Genomic DNA, 13794 nt, shown 5'->3' with positions numbered 1-13794 from the left:
AACTTACACTGTCCTTAAATGGTCTGGTAGACACAGTTACTCATCATCCTTCCTTCCTTTTCTTTGCACTTGTTTTAGGATTTCACACCTTTATTAAACTTTGAGACTTAGTATGAGTTGTGTTGCTGGTTTGTGAGTCTGTCTTCTGTACAGACAAACCCATTATTAAATATATTTTTACTAACCCACTTTTCCCCCCTTTTCATTAAGAGCACGCCTAAAGAAGAAGCTGAACTCAGGTTTTGCCAGCTAACAAGAGAGTATCAAGCTTTGCAAAGAGCATATGCATTGCTCCAAGAACAAGTTGGTGGAACCCTGGATGCAGAGAGAGAAGCAAGGGTAATTTTTTAACTGAAATTCTTTTAACTCTGAAATAATAGAAAAAGCTGAAACCATTTGTAATAGCAGGAGGTGTCTTTGCAGGTCAGTGAAATGCAAAGCCCAATGTTTCTGAGGATTAGAGGATGTCATAAGTAAGGTGATAATTTAGATTCATCTGCTGCAATCAGAACAAAGATGTCATTATGCTTTATTCTAGCATGTATAATATATTAAAGATTTCTATGCTATGAGAGTGATAACCCATTTGAACCTGCAATTTGAATAGTGAGATGATGGATTTTAAAGGAATCACAGGATAGGTTCTTATAGCCACTTAGGTACTTCCATCATACGATTATATTAAAAATCTCCCAAATCTGAATCAAAAATCTGACCCAAATCTTGGTCCTGGCTCACTGGGAAGCAGTTTTGCACAACAGGAATTGGGGGCTCCTGATGGACACCAAGTTGAATGTGAGCTGACAGTTAAAAAACCCCTGACTGTCTTCCCTCTACAACTTCCCCAAACCCCAAAAATGGAGAAACATATTAAATACTGTGATTATTACATGTTAGTGCTTTGCTATATGTGGCTGTGTGTACCACTGCAATGTGTTGCTAAGATGCAGAAGAAAAATTATTTTAATATGTTCCAAAATTACTGATGGGAAAGGACTCAACCAACATACATTTCTTCTTTATTTTTTCCTGTGAAATATAGTTCTTATAATAGCAGAATTACTGATTTATGGCTTTTTTTATTAGAGTTCTTAGCATGTTACAAAAGCCTAGTCAGTTTTGACACTCTCTTTTTAAGTAGGATACTTAGCCAAGGAAAGGTATAAAGACTTGAAGATCACTTCTCAAGATCGTATTAGGATGGGGGGCATAATTCCATCTGCTATTTAGAAAAGGATTTCAGGGACAGTCAACTATTTGCCACCTATGAGAGGCTATTATATATTTTCTTTGACTTTATGGGTTTTTTATTTTGCAATTTTGCGGGCGTTTACAGACTATACTTTTTGTAGTCTTGGAAATTGTTGCTATTTCTTTTTAATGGTGTTTTTGGTACATCCCTGCAAATCTATCTTTGGCGTGAGTCATAAATTAGCTTTTTGCATAGTTTATTTTGGTGGGATGAACATTTCCTATAACTTTTAGGTGAGGCTTAATGTAAGCAAGGACCCAAAGATACACAGATGCAGGAAAAAAAAATCCTTGCAGGAATATTTAAACTGCTTGGGTGAAAAAGTACCTGAAGTAGGGTGGAAAAAAATACTTGTGGTAGGTCAAGGAGCTTCAGTGGCTGAGGGTATTAAGAAACATGTGTTTTATATCATTTTTTTGTTTAGTACTTTGTATGATCCAGTGCCTTTTAGGGCATCACTGTAGTGTAGTGGTGAGTGTAATGATCATGTAAATGAGGAAAGCTGACCAGCATATGCTGTTTATGGGATATGTAATTTGTTTTGGGTCAATGTATTTCATTTTTCTAAATGCCTTTTTCAGTGCTTAATGCAATTCTCTTTCTCCCTTGTTCCTTTTTTCCCAATTGCCTTAAGTTACTAAAGCTTTTGAATAGCTTTTTAGAACTCTTTCAGTTTCTAAATTTTTTTCTTCCACTGGTAAGAACTTTGTCATTGAATATGGGATGCTAACATCTTTTTAGGCTAGGAAGGAAAAATCCTGTTAAAATGGCAGCTTCAAATATTGTGTAACATAAACACAAAAACAACTATTTCAATGAAAAACATTAAAAGCTGACGGGACAGCCCATAAAATAGTAGAAAATATATTTACTTTTGATTTCTCTTTTCCCCTCTCCCTCCTTCTCCTCTCCCAGACTCGGGAACAACTGCAAGCTGATCTTCTCAGGTGTCAGGCAAAAATTGAGGACCTGGAGAAAGCTCTAATGGAGAAGGGACAGGTAAAAGGCTCTCTTAAAGTGCTCTACCACATCATGTTCTCGGCTGCATGCAGTGGTGCCCTGGCCATCTTCGTTGCTTACTGGTGTGTTGGTGTGAATGGTGCAGCTTGATTGCTACTGCAGCATTTCATCGCTCAAATAAAGGAAAGGATTTTGCATTCTAAGAAAATGTCATTACAGACTCATTTTCTAACACATAATACACTAAAGGGTAGTATCAAAATAACCACATGTACATGCACATTCTGTTCCCATTGTCATTTGGTGAAGGGCTTTGTCCTCTTTTCAATTTTGTAACTATTTGTTATAAGTTCTAATAACATAAATATTCTATATTTCTACTGGAGAATATTTTTGGTGTGTACCAAAGAAAAATTTTTTAAAAATCCAACTTCTAGACACACTAGAGATATGAACACTTGGACACTGAGCCTGTCAGGTTAATGGAAGCCACTTGAGGTGTTCCTCTCCTGGGTTTGAAGTCTCAGAGGGCCCAGTTGCTTTCAAATTCCCAAACCATCACACAAAGAAAAATCAGGCCTTGTGCTTCAGTATATATAAGATATGTAAATACCCATCAAAGATGTGTCTACTGATGCATATTTAATATTGTCTAGGGCCCTCAGGAAGTCTGATTAAGAGTTATGAGTATGCATTTGCAAGATGTTCAGTTGTGTGACTGCTAGAACACACAGTAGAAATTGGGGAGATGTTATTTTATGCTTTATTGTTTGAAATAAGAATTTAAGTTTGCATGTAGCTTATAGTAATAAGATAGAGGTAGCTGTAGCTATACATTTCAAAGACTGATGATCCTGTAGCAGTTGACACAACTTACATATAATGCCAAATAAATGATAACACTATTTCTATGGTTTATTCTTTGTAATTAAAATTTTCTGTAAGATTCTGTATTAATGCAAAGGTTTGGGGACCATATTCAAATTAAGGACAAAAGTCATTCATGCTACCTTCCACACAAATTGCAATATGCTTAGTGAATTACGTGTAAATACAATATCACTAAAAACTGAGAATATGTTATCAATCTAAAAATGATTGCCCACTGAACTTCTGGAAGAATAAACGAAACCAAAGATCTCTCAAGCATCTACTGCTGCTATTTTGGTTTGTTGATAAGAAAGATCTTGTGGGCAAACTGCTGTGTAGTTGAAAACATTACCAAGATAGTTGACTGTAGAGTGTATAATGTAAGTACTGTGTATGTAAACAAGATAAATGAATTTGGATACCCATGTAAGGAGTTACTTCTGTGGTTTTTCTGCAAGAGCATTACATCAAAAAGGTGTATCTGGAAATTGGAGTTTAATAAATTATCACTTAAAGATTCAGAACCACATTTTCCACTTTGTATCTCTTAGTAACCCTGACAGGGTGAACAGGGATGTGACAAGGAGCACTAAGATGTTGTTTCTAGCGGGCTGGTTTGTACACTGAGCGTTAGCTTTCCTCAGAGGGGATCACAGTGTCTTCCTGGGAGCTCTAGCACCTGCTTGATTCTCCTGACCTGTTAGTATTTGCAGTCAACAAAATAAATGGTTGTATGAAAAATGGAATTCTTTGTGCACTATGTGATTTTTTTAAAAAAAATTATTTTATTACTACTTTGCCATTTAGATGTCATGGTAGTGATGATAATTTAATAATAATTGTGGAATGTTCATTCTGGGAGCCAGCCTCTAAAGTGTGTTTGTAAAGGAAATAATGAATCAAAAGTATATTATTCCTGAAAATTTCCTGAAGTCTATTTCACAGCATGAGATTAGAAACTTATTATTCAACAATTATGTGAAGCTTGGTTTATAACAATTTATGTGTAATTTCCAAGTAACTGTCAATGGCTTTTGTTAATCTCTCTTCTGGCTGGACCTGTCAGTATTCCCCCAGAAGTAACACAAAACTAATAATCCATTTCTTCATGATACATTGAGGTGCATGCATAAGAAATTTTATATTAAGTAAAGAAATTAATATTATTAATAATGGCAAATAATAAATCTAAAAGTATTGGAGTATGCAGTGTGCCAGATGGATGAATGCTCCACTCTCTCAGTGATCTGGTGTGTAAATACAATTCTGCTGCAGTTCAGGTTTCCTCAGAAAGTGTAGTTGGACTCCATCAAGAAAGAGGCAGAAATTTATTACCTGTAGAGCAGATTGATCTGTTTTTTCTACTTGTGTGAACTGAAGCAGATGAAGCTGCAGACTGATGTAGCTGTTGAACCTGACCATGTGGGTATGTTTACCATATCCATATCCATATCCATGCTCTGGGATGTCCACCCTCTGTCTGTGCATGCAACTCTTCATTGCTTGACCTTAGTAAAATGCTAGTTAAATACTAAACTAGATACCAGATTGTATTTTCAATGTTTTTTTCACTTGCCTCAAAAATTCTTGACAAGTGTAATGCCTTTCAGTAATCATTTTAGTATGTTATTTTTATGACATCACAGCCATTAAGAGCTTGTTTATTACATGAAATGCTTTTTTGTGCATGACTGGTAAAAGGTAGAACAGTACAGCATGAGATTGTAGTAGACAGTAAGCAGAAAAAAGAAAATGTTTTCAAAAATGCTAATTGGACTCAATATAATATCACAATATTTTAGATTGACATTTCAAGGATATTTGAGGGGCTGTGATATCCAGATTTTATTGATTCCTTATGCAACCTCAGTGTGCAAATATCTTCCTGAAATGCTTTACTTTAGTAAAGGCATTTAGATTTTAAATAAATCATCCCCTGAAGCTAGAAGATCTAGAGTTAGTATGGGATATTAAGTGTTGGATATTGTTTTAATAAACCTTTTAGACCAGCATGAGCAAGGTTATGTAAATAGATTTCTCTGTAGGAAAAACAAGAGCAAATCTTGCTGTTATAATCCATTAAAACTGAAGGTTCAGCTATGGCTGGCCATGAGTTTTTGTAGCTTGGCTCTTTAAAGGGATATTTGATGAAGCCTTTTGAGGCCATGGGAAAACCTAAAAGGAAAGATGTGTTTTGGAACAAGCGATTAATTGGAAATACAGTTTCCAAATGTATACAATGTCTTGCATCACTTCCCTTTCTCCACAACCTTGAATTTCTTGTCACAAACACTGTGTTTTAGCCAGATTCTCAGATTTTTAGCAGAGGGTGATTAACTTCATATTGCTGAAGCTTCTTTTTGGTCATTTGGGGTAGTAAAAGCATTTTCATCCCTTTCTCCCTTTGTATTTGTATAGTACTACTTAAAATGGGATAATTTTGCAAAAAAAGTTTCCAAACCTTTGCAATGGAAAGCAATAGTTTTAAGTTCAGCTGAGTAAATAAATGTTTTTAAAATGACATAAAGCATATAACTATGGTAACCCACAATTGCTACTTGTAAAGAATTTAAAGTACATGCTAGCTGAAACATACTAGGAAACAAAAGACTGCTACAGGAAAGGAAAGAACTTTTATTTTCACTGTAGTATAAAATGTTGTACAGCCTTGAAACATTTATGATGGCTTTATTTTTCACTGTGTGACCATTTTATACTTGTCTGAAATCTGATTAGTGTAGGCATTCATTTGTCTTCTTTAACAAAGCATATGTATTTTCCTCACAGGATTCAAAATGGGTAGAAGAAAAGCAGCTGTTAATTAGAACAAATCAGGAGTTGCTAGAGAAGGTATGTGGGAATATTTTCACCATTGCTGCCCTTTACTATAGAAGAAATTGAAAGCACTAAGTACTATAAAATCAGCATGAAATTAATTTATTTCTCACCAGAAACAGAAACTTAAAGTCTCTGATTAAAGTACCAACATGCTTTTATATTCTTCAGGAATCACTGATTTTATTGGGAATAACATGGATAGCCACCAGAACAGCCCAAGCTGGCTGAGGTTTCTGGTGTCCAGCAAAATACACAGTTACACAAAGATTATTATTTCCTGACCACTAACAAAATTACCTGCTCCCTTCAGCATTTTTATAGCTTTTCCACACAATAAGTAATGCTGATTGATTTAAGGTTTATTATATTAACTGTCTGAGATACTCAGAGCTGAGCATCTGCATTGTTCTTTGTTGATAGTGGTGGGAAAGTTGGCTAGTCAGCTCAGGAAGACAAAGAACTGATTTTGTTAATTATTAGCTTAATATTAATATAATACAAATAAGATAACCAAATAAAATATCATGATTAATAGAAGCTACAGACAGGTTTAATTTACTTGGACACTTAAATGGGCACTATAAATGTTAAAGTGCATTATGACAGATGCTACACTTCTATTTAGTTTTGTACAAAGAAAAACATCACCCAGTTAAACTAGACAGCAGACCAAAGCTATTAATTGGCATAATTAATAGCCAGTATTGAATTTCTCTTTTGTCATTGTTAGTACCCCAAGGCAAAATTCTGGCAAATTAAAAAGTAGTCATTAAAACTACACCATTATCGTCTTTCATGTACTGTAAAAAATTAGAAGTCTAATTAGGCAAAGGCAATGAGAACAGTCTACCCAAATGTTAATGCAATCCAGTTTTTAATTTGCTGTATTTTAAAAGAAAACTTCTACTGCTTAACTTATTTAGGTACAATATTCATATCACTTTTATGCTACTTCCAGATTATTACTCTAAGAGAACATTGACCATTTTCTGCTGACAGCTCTCAGAAATACTTTCTGATATGAAACTTTTGATCTACGTGACACAGCCTGACGTGTAATGAAAAATGGAAATAATTAACAGTTTTGTCTAAACCCCTGGCTTGTAACTCTGTGCAGTATCTTTTCTGGTGCTTACAGGGCATACCATGTTGTGTTTGTCTCACAGATTTACAGAATGGAACAAGAAGAGCATCAGCTGAAGAATGAGATGCAAGATGCAAAAGACCAGAATGAGCTGTTAGAATTCAGAGTGCTAGAGCTTGAAGTAAGAGATTCTCTCTGTTGCAAACTCTCAAATGGAGCAGAAATTATGTTTGAACCCAAGCTGAAATTCCTGTAAAGATTACTGATGTCTGGTGCATGTTTAAGGGAAGTCACTTAGGTATCTATTTTTTAAATGTTGTATCTTGGGATAATGAAATTGATGCCACTGCCTTAATATGTTTTGGAGAGAATGCTCACTAATGTTTATAAAGATGTAATATAGCTAATATAAATTGCATATAGTTTGGTTTTCATCTAATAAAATATTTTGTTTTGCAATATTTTGCCTTTTTTATTTGTTTCATTTCCATAACTCCTCCTTTCCTGCATGTAAAATCACTTGGTATGTATTCTACAGCCTTGGCTGGCATTGATTAAATTAACACACCTTCTCACATCTTGCATGCAGTGATCTGACTAAAGATCTGACATGTCCATCACATCAATGTAGAATTGCTTTAAATTTCATGGATTTAATGTTGACAACATTCATATGAAGTAAATTTATCTTAGAAAGAACACATCTTGATAGCAGATTCCAAAGAGTTCCTCTTACCTTAAATCCATTTTCTCATGGTTTAAAGTGGTCATGGAGATAATTGGCTTTAATCAATGAAAATGAAAAAAAACCCCAAACCTCTGGCAATGCCAAAGAAAAATGGTAAACGAGAAATATAACTTCTGTGTGTTAAACTAGTATGTTGCCTATACCAAAAAAAACCTCCATACTTTGCATAAATGAAATAAGCACAATTATTTGCATTAGCACTGAACATGTAGCCTGTGATTACAGCTGCAAGCAATGGTCCTCATCCCCTCACAAACTGGGCTCATGCAGAATTTAGTAACACTGCAGTGTCTGTGTGTGATGCACAGTTGTGACATGGTTGTATTGCCTGATGACACATTGTTCAGTTTCAAAGATCACCAGCATTCTTAACACTGCCTAGAATAAACTCTCTGACAAACCTGTCATTGTCACTCCTCCATTTTTATCACCCAGCACGTTTCACCAAAAATCTCAGCATGTGTAACTTCTCTGATAAAGATGAAAATGTCATGTCTTCCTGTTACGTGGACCTTCTTTTTGTCTGACATTTCTTAATCTTTTTCTCATCCTTTATCAACCATATGTTTTGATGTCGTAGCCCATTATATTCAAAATGATGAATTTAGGTTACTAGAATTTCAGTAGATGTTCAGAAAAATAGATATGGTTTCTAATACATATCTTTATATTTTATGAAAGGACTGTAAAGAAAAATAGAGAACAATTTAGCATTTCAATTGGCCATTGCACTAGAAATTGCTTCCTAAAGTGTGGGTGTTCTTAGAAGTAAAACTGTCCAAAAAATATTTCTTAAGGAAGGAATTCTTCAATAGATCCTTCATGAATGTATTTTTCACATAAAAAAATCACATCAAAAACAGCTCAGTATGTCATGTAAGGTTTTGTCATGTGCCAAAGCTTGGAAAAATTCTTTCACAGAATAATAATGGAAGTATTTTTGTGTGATTGCAAGAAAAGATTTTTTCCTTAGTAGACAAGCATGTAGACACCAGTGTGACAATGGAATGCTTTTGGAAAACCATCAGTTCTTCTGGTAATCAGGACAGTACTTTTTAGCACAGTTATTTCAGATGAAAATTAGGTAAAGTATAAAACACAATCATTTATTTATCAATTAAAGCAAGTTTAGGTGAGATGAATGCAATAGCAACTGATGAACTTATAACAATATCTAAAATCATACTGAATTTGGATAAGAATTAAGGTTGTGGTTTTGATTTACAACAGCTAAGACATTGTTTAAGCCCATTTCAGAATTAGACTGTTGATGTAAATATTATTTTTAAAAAAACTCAGAGGGGAAAAATTGCATAGACTACAGAGATTTTTCTCTCTACACTGTAGTTTCAAATTAGGTTTAACCTAACTAATGAACAAGATTTGCCATGCTTTGTAACTGGTTTAAGTGAATGGATGCAGCCTGTCTGCCATATCAATTAAAGCACCCATGTTTTTGATTTAGGAAATAGGCTAATACGTGGATGCTCATAGGAACTGAAGTGTTTGTAGTAGTGGTCTCTCTGAGAAAATGAAGCTCATGTTGCCAAAGCATCCCCTTGTAACATGGAGATGAAATCTGGTGTTTCTTGCTCATGTTCTCATGGCCAGAGAATTCAGAGTAAGACCCAATGCCTTGGTTGCCCAGAGCCTTCAGTCCAGTCATTTTTCACAAGCACATTAAAATTAAATTACCTAAAAATTGCTCATTTATTATGTTATATCCGCCTTCTGAAGAAATAATAGATTGGTATTTTGAAGAAATGCATGGAAGTCATGTAAATGGACACGTTAAGTTTTAGATATACTAAATGTCTAGCTTTAGATAGATGAGAATCTTTTATTTTTTGTTTTGTCACAAAGATCATAACTGTAGAATAGTGATGCCTTTCAACATATCTTGGCTTTTGGAGCGAATATGAATGGGGATTTTAAATGCCCTCATAGGAAGGTAGACTGTAGAATAAACAGGGACCAGACACACAGGTTTAATTTTAGTGAGAAAATATTCAATATTACTATTTCGTGATGCAGTTTAATTTTTTTCTGCAGATTTTTCTTTCTTTTTTTTTTTTATTGTTCCATGAAGGAAAACAGTAATTAAATAAGGTAATGGTCAGCATAAAACCCTGCAGAGTATTTCAGGGCTCCAGTCAATTAGGGCCAGTGTTGCAAGGGTTCTGCAGCTGGGGAGTGTCAGGTAGCTTTGCAGACACTGTGTGCATGGAATCAGTTGGCAGCTAACACCATGTTTGTATTTAGCCAAAATTCTTCAAATATGGTAAAAGTAACAGGAAATAGAATAGATTTGGAATGAGAGTAGGAATCTGCCTTTTTAATGTACAAGTATGTTTTGTAAAGGTGGGGAATAAATGTTAATAAATAATCACAAATGTTGTTTTTAAACAAATCTTTCCTCAGGAGAGAGAGCGAAGGTCACCAGCATTTAATCTTCATATAACCACCTTCCCTGAAAACAATGGAAGTGCACTTCAACTGTTCTGCCATCAGGAAGGAATAAAGGTATATGCAGAGAAACACTAGAAACAGTTGGATGGCTAGGAACCTTTCTTGAATGACCAGTCTAATATCCAAACAAATGGCTTGACACTTACCAGGGAAGAAAATGCAAAAGAAAAAATTCAGTAAGAAAATATATTTTTAACTGGGAAAACAGTTTCATAAGAATATGATCTGGTTATGTCAGGAGTTCCTCGGTAAAAGCGAAGGCTGGTCAATCAAGATAATTTACATTTAGTCTAGGGAAGAATCTTGATGTTAATCTGATTCCTTGTCAGGCTTGCTACAGTTCATGGTTCATGATATTAAATGTCTTCATCTGAGTTCAGAAATACTACTTTCAGTCTTTATTTTACACTCAGTTTAGTGAAGGCTTTTATTTGTTGAATGAATATGCTTAAGTTATTTGCCAAGGCCAGGGCCTTGAAGCATAAGGTGCCTGACCCAGAACTCATTCAGATAGGTGGAACTCTTTTAGAGCAAGAACAAGATAAACATCAGAATCTCCCTTGATTACCTTCTGATATAAGGAAGCAAGAATTACTCTTTTCACTCCTGTTCCCCCATGAACAGGCTATTTCTGCAACTTGATGTGCATGCTGGTTCACTTAAGACTGAATTCAGACTTGTGTTGTCAATAATGTTACACAACAGAGCTGGGTAACTTTTTTACAAACTACAGCATAATCTCAGTGTCACTCACTAATGATTTATGATGGAATTTTTAGTTGTGTTTACAAGTCCTCTTGTAAGAGGCTTGTTGCTGTTCGGTGCTTTAATGAGCACAGCATGATCTCTAGAGGAAATAAACTGAAATTGTCCCTGCATATTTTTAGGAAGTTGAGTAGTCTGAAAGAAAAGAATTAAAATCTGCTTCTTACCTACAGATTTGGTTGGATTCTCATCTCCCAAAGCCCACCAAGAGTCATCAGTTAGTATACCACCTACAAATAGAGCCAGACCCACTTTTAGCTTACCTGTTTTTCTAATCTGCATGTTGGCTGTAGCAGGTACACTGTACCAGTCCATAATCCCTTTTTTCCATTGTCATCTATGACATGCTTTAACAGGTGCATTCTGTTCAATCTGCCTTTCAGTTTGCTTACCTGGAAGGTGGGGCAGTCACCTAAAATGGGCAGACTGAAATAGTTGACCTTTTTACCTTAGTGCTTTTAAGAATTATTAACCAGCAGTAGCAATGTAGATTCCAGAATGATGCAAAATATGATTTGGTTTCTGATTCTTCCTTTATGCATCATATGGAAATAAATTATTAGAATGATTATTTCTGGCTCAATAGAGGCAAATAATTTCCATTCTTCACTAGTGTAACTCATTGACTAAAGAACTTTCTGTTCAGCCTTGTCAATGCTGATTGTAATCAATAGTTTTGTTTTTAACATACTCCCAAACACAAGTGTATTAGGATCTGCACCATTACAGAGTTAGTGATGTGCTCTGGAGCACATATAGTTAAATAGCTCATGTAGCATTTGGGAACACCTCTGAAGTTTTTGGGAAGAGATGGAGGGGACCTCTCAGGATAGAAAAACTCAGAAACCACACATGGCCCTGTGATATGTTGGTCTTTTCTACATGCTGAGTAGAAATTGAGGGTGGCAGCATTTAACAAGGCTCGTGTATTAAGCATTTTGGACTGCCATGGACTGGGCTATTCCCATGCTCTCAAGGCTTCCTGCCTTCAAACAACATGGCTGCATGCAGGCTGTCAGTGGAAACGATCCCTGGGCCATGTTAACTTCCAGACCAAACTTGAGATGGTTCAGGAGAATGTGATTATGTCTGGTTAAACAGTTCCATGACCCTTTCCAACAACTTTTTAAACTTTAAATAGAGTTCTGGGGCCTAGGAATGGATCCTGGCACAGTGTTAAATACAGACATCATGTGAATTTTATCAGGGAAAGGTTCTTCACCCAGGGGGTGGTTGGGCACTGGAACAGATCCCCAGGGAAGGGGTCACAGCACCAGCCTGACAGAGTTGAAGTGATTGGACAATGCTCTCAGGCACATGGTGTGACTCCTGGGGATGATGATGTGCAGGCCAGGATTTGGACTGAGTGATCCTGATGCATCTCTTCCAGCTCAGCATATTCACATACGATTATGTGATTCCATGAATTTATTGCTCTCTTTTTTGAATCAGAGAAGTGGTTTTCTTTATTTCAGTGGCTGAGCCTTAATAAGGATGGTTGTTAAGTTCATTATCTCAGAGCTGAGTGGCAGAGAAATGTGGCTTTCTAATCAGAAAGATGATTATGAGCTGATAAGCTGTTTGGAGGAGGATGTTCAGCCCACTGTGCACATTCTTTTCTGCCACTGTAAGGCTGATTTGGAACTCCATGGTTTTGTTTAACAAAGAAAACAAAAAGCAAACAACCAAGCAAATTCTGAGCAATTACTTGTTCATACTTAGCAATTACTTTCTTAGCAATTACTTGTTCATACTCTCTGTCCTTATAACTTCTGTAGCTTGATGTGGTTGATGCTCCACTTGATACAAACAAAAAAAAAAGTCTTTTAGCCCCTTTCTCTTTACATCTTTTAAACCTGTTAATCAGTTTTGATCTTTCCTATGCACACATTGGCAGGATAAGTGTGAATGATACAGGAACATTCTGCCCTCATGCAGAGACATCCAGGTTGCTTGTTATAATTCAAAGTGACTTTTGGTTTTATCTTAAAGTACCAGTAATTACTTTTGTAATTGTGATGCAAAGCTATGTTTCACTTATTTATATTTGAAGTCTTTTCACACAGAGAAAAGAGTAAAGGGTACATAAAATATAGCATATAAAAACTGTTTCTGACCTACTTCATAAAAAATAAGTGTCAAACATCTTTTTCAGGACGTGAATATATCTGAACTTATGAAGAAGCTAGATATTCTTGGAGATAATGGGGTAACACTTTTTACTATTACATGTATCTCCAGTTTCATGGTTAATTTAAAACATTCTTTTTCCACAGCAAATACTAACATCCAAGGCAGTGCACAGGGTGATGTCTGTGTTTGTATGAAGAACATAAATGCTAAGGAATGGCTTTTACAACACAAAATTTTTAGTTAAAATGATGGTAGTGAAAAGAGTATTTTTTTAAGGTAGGATTTGGTCTTGACCAAATGATACAGAAAACAGGCACTGTAGCAGGCAAAGTGAAAAGATGCAAAACAAGTCAAAGCCAGACCAAGTTGTGAATTATCCCTCTTGAGTAGTAATAGTAGCACCTTTTGCTGTGAAGGCTGTCACTGCCAGGAGTGGATTTTCTGGGAGAAAGGCAAGGAAAACTGTCTCCCCTTTTTCCTCTTTATTGCTAAATACAGTATAAAATCTTAGCCACATGTTTGGGGCACAAGCATCCAGGGAGCTGAGTCCAGTTTACAGCTAGATTTAACAGATTTAGATCTTTTTAATACTAGTTTTAAGTTCTAGATTTGCATGTTAGATTTGCATGTTGCAAGTCCTGTGGAGGTTTCTATGGCCCTTACTCCTTGCATTGT

At 35.6% G+C, this 13794-nt stretch overlaps 1 protein-coding gene across 3 annotated transcripts in view; it reads left to right on the top strand.

Moving 5' to 3' along the window:
* The window catches only part of JAKMIP1 (janus kinase and microtubule interacting protein 1), a 139940-nt gene that overhangs the window by 97628 nt on the left and 28518 nt on the right, over positions 1 to 13794 (top strand). For 2 of the 3 annotated variants that reach the window (XM_039728855.1, XM_039728857.1), the window contains 6 exons: positions 211 to 339; positions 2168 to 2251; positions 5870 to 5932; positions 7087 to 7185; positions 10174 to 10275; positions 13142 to 13195. In XM_039728855.1, coding sequence (XP_039584789.1) covers positions 211 to 339; positions 2168 to 2251; positions 5870 to 5932; positions 7087 to 7185; positions 10174 to 10275; positions 13142 to 13195 — 531 coding nt within the window. Of the gene's footprint in view, positions 1 to 210; positions 340 to 2167; positions 2252 to 5869; positions 5933 to 7086; positions 7466 to 10173; positions 10276 to 13141; positions 13196 to 13794 lie in introns of those variants that run through there. The other variant, XM_039728858.1, reaches the window with a different exon arrangement.

Source organism: Passer montanus, unplaced genomic scaffold (genome assembly GCF_014805655.1).
Source record: "Passer montanus isolate IOZ18808 unplaced genomic scaffold, ASM1480565v1 scaffold67, whole genome shotgun sequence".
Classification (NCBI taxonomy): Eukaryota; Metazoa; Chordata; class Aves; order Passeriformes; family Passeridae; genus Passer; species Passer montanus.
This window is presented reverse-complemented; position numbering and strand designations above follow the sequence as displayed.